A 6417-nucleotide genomic window follows, 5' to 3' on the forward strand; every position below is an offset into this window, starting at 1 on the left:
CCATGCTCCACTAGTTTTTATGCTTGAATGTATAAGAATCATATGTAACCAATAATAAACAACTTTATTTACTAAAAACTATGAATAAAATTATAAGTATAAATTATGAACACTTTCTTGTTTCAATTTCAGTAAGAGTGTGCGAATACTTTGCTTGCTTATTTAATATGTACCATAATTTGAAAACTGTAATTCTTTTCTAACAACTATATAAAACCCTGGAACAAGTTAAAAATTTCGTATTTTAATTTTTCATTATCGAATAGCATATGAGCTGGTACAACAACATAGTAAAATGAATAATTTACATAAGACAATTATTTGGTGATATAAATCATTATATTGAATAAAACATGTTCGGATAAGATAAGTAAGGACACTGATTTGAGCAAGTACAAATTTTGGAGTAATACCTATAAGGGATATTAACAATTGACAAAAGTATATATATAAAAATAAGTAGGATATACTGATTACTGATTTGAGCAAGCGAGAGAGTATATTAAATATGCTAGTAAAATTAGATATAAGAGTGTTTATAGCAGAATAAAAATAAATGAAAACAGTAATGTTAGTTCAGTAGTGTTTTATGCAACAGGTATCTTAAAAATATTTTCTGAATAAATGAGTTTTGATTCCTCACATTGAAAGATTATAAAAAATAAGTAGATGTTAGTTTTATTTGAATATAATTTTATGCTCATAGATAAGTATATGCAACTATTTTTGAACAACATATACATATATATATGGTATGTAAAGTACAAATGTTTGGTACATTCTATATATATGTATATATATGTATATATATATATATATATATATATATATATATATATATATATATAGGCAGGCCTGTGAGCTGAGTTACACCCCCAGTCGATTCAGGGAAGAAGTAGTGTGCGAGTTTTCCCATCTCCATTTATTACATATAAATAAATAATTAAATAAATAAATAAATAAATAAATATATATATATATATATATATATATATATATATATAAAGATATGATAAAAAAAATAGTGTCGAGAAGTTTGTATCATAACATTATTCAATAAATAGTGCAAAAAAGCATGCAGTGTGCTGGTATTTTCAAGCTGATATATATATATATATATATATATATATATATTATGTATATCAATTAATTAAAAATATCAAATCAGATATTTAATATATAGCACAAGTTTTCATTGGCATTTCGTTGATTTTGTGTTGCAAAATAATCTTAGGGCCTTGTGATATAATAAAGTAGATAAAATGATTCTATGAAGTAAATAAAATATAAATAAAAACAATATTATTTGTTGAATAATTGATATCAATGTTTATTTTCACATAACCTATGAAATGATTTTCCCTGTGACATGCAAAACAAATGCATAGATTCTAGATGTTAAGTATAAATTATAAATTAAATAATTGAATAAAAATACCTAATAAGAACACATTAATTAACACATTTCTGATGTGATTTATTACACTAACAATTTTAGGTTAACACAAGCATATTGAAGCTTTTGAAACGTCAGATTCATATTGCGCGCCAATTCAGTAACAATTTAAAATTTAGCATATAAAATTTGAAACAAATAGTTGTATAAAGTAAAACTTTGTATCATATATATATATATATATATATATATATATCTCTTTTGGTCATAATTTTTGATTATTTTAATTATTTTCATTCCTGAATTAAAAATATAAATCATGCTCTTTGATTCAAAGTAGCAATTCAATTAACATTCCGGAATTACCAATTTCTATATATCAAAATGTATAGTTTCAAGGCTTTATTAAAAAAATATACAGCGTTTACAATTTCATGAAAAATTAAACTTCACATCCCTCTTTGATCAAAGCTCTTGACAGGTTTCTTGCAGCTGCATATCTTATTAATTTTATCTATAAAAAAAGAATAAATTGATTATTATTAATTAATGAATGAATGGTATTTTGTTAACCCTACCTCATCACTTTTTGCATCATCATTAGAAAATTTAAAATCATTGCAAAATGTTGTTAAGCTTTGCATTATTGTATGAGTTGCTTCACTATCGAAAACCAAATCATCCGCTTCTAAGAGAGGTAATGCATCAGTAAGCAGGGTGTACCAAAAACTAAAAAAAAAAAATATTAAAAAACATTAGTAATAATTAATAAATAAACATGTGTAAAAACGAATAAAATTGAATACTTACTATTTTGGAGTAATATCTAAAAGAGATACTAACAATTGCCCAGCTTCAACAAAAGACTTCGATTGATATAAATTATGAAATTCAAGATATTTAGCTAAAAATATCAATCTATCACTTAGCAACATGCATGAACCCAAAGATTGTAACATATCCTTTGATTTTAAAGAAGCTTCTTCGTTGTATGACTAGAATTAATATTACACAATTTTTTATTACAGTTTTATTCTATTATTAAAAGTAATGAAAATTGACTTAATAATACTCACTCTTAAAAATTTATCTGCAATATGTGTGGCAAATTCTCTATCTTGAGATTTTAATGCCCAAGCTAAAGCATTACCTAATCGGCCTCTATTTAGGTATAGCATTCCACGTACTTTACAGACGGTTGTAACTGCAATTTTAAATATAATATATGCAAATTAGAAGTTAGTTGATCTAATCATTTGTCATCATAAAAAACCATCCATGATCTTAAAGCAACTCAAATTTATTCTTGATTTAAGACGTTTTATTAAAAACTAATATTCTTTTCAGGTGAGCGGAAAATTAATTTTTTAAAATATTAACATATTAGATTTATGAAACATATGCATAATATTGTTCAAAATAAAGGTTAATCTAGATTATCATAATAATATAGTTTTAAATATTGATTTTTAAACACAAAAAAGTATGCTATATTTCTTCTTGAGAAAAAAATACACAAAAATATTTCATATCTTTAAATATCCTTATTCAATAACCTTCGTATAATCACCATTACTTACCGACTTCTTGCAAGCCTCTATTCATGGCTGCTCTAACTATTTTACTTGTTTGATGATCAGTTGTTAAGGGTAAACTTGATAATAAAAGTATTTGTGTGGCTTTCCCAGATTCTGGACAATGATCTAGATATGATAATCCTGTTTCCCACATGCCTGGTAGGGAAAACAGTTGGGTTCCATATTCTAATACTAAAGTTTCTCGAAGCTCATTAGTAACACTACATATATACATAATAAATATTACTTATTTAAATATTGTTGCAAATAATTCAAGTAATATTTTGAAATAAATAATTGCTTATATTAAAATTACCTTATTTCATTATTATCCAAAATATTGAGCCTTATACAGTGGTGCAGAAGGTCAGTAAAATGTGTTACAAACCAACCATTGTCTGACATATGTTGAATTTCCCTAATTACCTGGATTTATTAAATATATTGCTAATAAATATATAATAAAAGTTATATTACATTTTTAATATATGTATAACTTCTTCTAATATAAACATTTTTTATTTGCACAAAATAATGGTTAGTAATAAAAGAATGATATATTTTATTTAAATTAATTAATCTTTCAATATTTCTGTTTGCAAAAACAAATAATGTTATGTAAAAACAGACTGAACGCTTGTGAATTCTTACCAATTCAATATCACACTCCATCACAGCTAAAATCAGTTTATCAAGATGAGTTAGAGAAGATTCTTTTTCATTACTCATAAACCAACTTCGAACTAATGGTTTTAATGAAAACCATTTTACTGAAGGATCTGTATACAGCAACCAACCAGGAAATAGTTCATACCATGCAGTACTTAACATTCTTTCCTCTCGCCAAGCAGTGTTATCGCCTACTAATAACTGAAAAAAAAAACAGAAAAATTTGGAATGCTCAAAACATCTACATATTACTAATATACATCTACATCTACTTTATATTCTTTAATTGATTACAATTTCATACTTCATTTAAATAATTAAGGGTACTTATTTTTGTTATTACCTTCATTATTTGTTCCAAATTCTTTTCACTTACAAATGCCTTAGAATCAATTTGCGCTGTGCAATTCAAACACCAATGTCGCCAACGATTAGTGAAATCGCTTACAGAAACAAATCCATATATCTAAAAGTAATGTAATTAAGTTAATTCACAGAACACTAATAAATTTAGCATTCTAAGTAAGCAATTATATACCTATATATATATATATATATATATATATATATATATATTCATTAAAAAAAATATTTTAAAAATTGATTTAAAAAAAGATTTTTTCAAAGAAAGTTAAAAAAATCTGCAAAAAAACATTTCTATGTAAAATTGGGTGCGTTATTTTCATAAACATCAGCAAATGTTTGAATTTGATTCTGAAAATTCTTTACAATACTATTAATAAAGTTTAACCAAAAGAAAAATCAGGATTTAAAAAATGTTACTAATTATTTAACATAAGTAATATTTTCTTAAATTCTAATTTAAAATCTTTCAATTAGAATTAAGGGATATAAATACAAGTAATAATAATGAATTTGATTAATTTTCAGAATAAAGTTTAAATTTAGTTTATATCACTCACATTATACATTGGCATAGTTTTTAACAGATTATCAGCCAAATTAAACGGAACACTGTCTGCACTAGAATGTAACTTGAGCAAAGCTCGAACAATATCTGTTCTTCCTTGCACTAAGTGACCCTTAATACATTTCCAATATTCAGGATTCGATTGGGCCCCTACTCCTTGAACTAATAATTGAGATGCAGTTGTTTCATGCGTGTGGAAATGAAGACGGATCCAAGATAAAAGCTAAAATTTAAGAAAAATCTTAAAATTATGAAATTTATATATATAATATTTTTTGATTCAAGCTGGAGAAATATCTGAATTACATTCTAACCTGAGGAACAATAATATTACCAGGAACAGAATCTATCAATATAATTTCACATAAGTGCCAAAGGCATTCAACAGAATAAAAAATAGTGACATAGTTTTGATATTCACTTCTCTTCTCTTCATTGAGACTTAAGTTATCCACCTTTTCTTGAAGGTTTTCTAAACAAGCTCTGATAATCGACCTGTATTGTCTCGATAAAATCACTAATTTCTGTTGGGCATTATCATTAGACACCTGTTGGACTGATAGAAAACTACCAATAGATTCATTAACAAGCTTACGAAGTATTTTATCTTGAAGAATGTTAGTTTTCCTTATGTGGTGGATTTTTATATCTTTGTTCTCATAGGGTGAGGGAGTATCTTTTGTAGAACTTGTGATATGTTGATAAGCTCTGACAGATAAAATTTCTGGATTTGCCCATGTAGCAACTATGCCTGAACTTTTACAAACGGGATCTGGTATAACCTAAAAATTATTTATAAAGGACATTTTGCATAATTGGCAAAATTTTACAATATAACAAATACAGTAAACAATTTTGTACTTTATGTGACATTTTAAAAAATGAGTTATGTTTGAATAAACACTAGTAGAAAGTAAACAATAAATAAATTATATTGCATATTAAATTATTCATAATCCTTATAACTGATGTGTGTGTATGTCTGTAAGTATAAAACATAATTACATTATCATAAGACAAATAGGAAAAAGATGCAGTCCATAAAAATGTTAATAAACTATATGTAAAATGTATGCAATACTCACAATAGTTTTAGGGCCATCCATATTTTTATTTCTTGTTATAACATAAATTTAACATAGATATTTTGCTTTCTTAATTGTTTTTTTTTTAATTTATCAGAACTATTTACTATTTTCCAAATTACCCACGAGCATTCAAACTTATTCCTATTATGTTTTTTGATTTTTGACAGTTTTGCTTTAAGTTTGAGAGCTGACACCTGACACACTGCTGACAACATGGCTACAAGAAAAAAAACTACCAAAAGGCAAGTCCATATATACCATTATTTTATCTATGGGCAAGTCTTCAATCTGTTCAACCTGTTATGTTTACTTATCTATGGTTCAACTTATTCAAATTTTTGCGAGTAAATCTACTCATACAAACGTAGATACTCTTCTTTTATCTATGTGTATAATTGCTACAAATATTTATTCCATAGATAAGGAAATTTTTAACATTTATTCTATTACGACCCTCAACCGCCTCAACCACACTCATTTTACTAACTCTAGGGCAACGACATTTTCATGCTTATTTATCTATGGACATTTTCATGGACTTGTCCGATGTGCCCGACGCCTTACAAAAATCCATAGATAATGTTTAAGTGTTACATGTTCTGTAATCTCCTACATCAGCGTTTGTGACTTTGAGTTCGAGCGTCGTCATTTGCAGTGTCAGCTTTTGTTTTAGGTTAACGAGAAATATTTTTGTAATCAGTTTCGAATATTTCAAGATAGAAAATTAAAATACCAAATTTAAACATTTAGCGTCGT

The 6417-nt window shown here is 26.0% G+C and overlaps 1 protein-coding gene across 1 annotated transcript; it reads right to left on the minus strand.

The window, feature by feature from the left end:
• Positions 1-1784: 1784 nt before the first annotated feature.
• LOC113372783 (nuclear pore complex protein Nup85-like) lies at positions 1785-5800 on the minus strand. Its single transcript, XM_026613123.1, has 11 exons — positions 5659-5800; positions 4888-5355; positions 4566-4796; positions 3986-4108; positions 3625-3843; positions 3290-3399; positions 2977-3194; positions 2473-2600; positions 2207-2391; positions 1975-2125; positions 1785-1910 (listed from the first exon to the last, which is right to left on the minus strand). The coding sequence occupies exons 1-11, from the start codon at positions 5677-5679 to the stop codon at positions 1839-1841; spliced, it is 1926 nt and encodes a 641-aa protein (XP_026468908.1). The 5' UTR covers positions 5680-5800; the 3' UTR covers positions 1785-1838.
• Between the last annotated feature and the right edge of the window lie 617 nt (positions 5801-6417).

The sequence above is a fragment of the Ctenocephalides felis genome, unplaced genomic scaffold (assembly GCF_003426905.1).
Source record: "Ctenocephalides felis isolate EL2017-DRISC unplaced genomic scaffold, ASM342690v1 CF-g0.4_SCAFFOLD_01604, whole genome shotgun sequence".
Classification (NCBI taxonomy): Eukaryota; Metazoa; Arthropoda; class Insecta; order Siphonaptera; family Pulicidae; genus Ctenocephalides; species Ctenocephalides felis.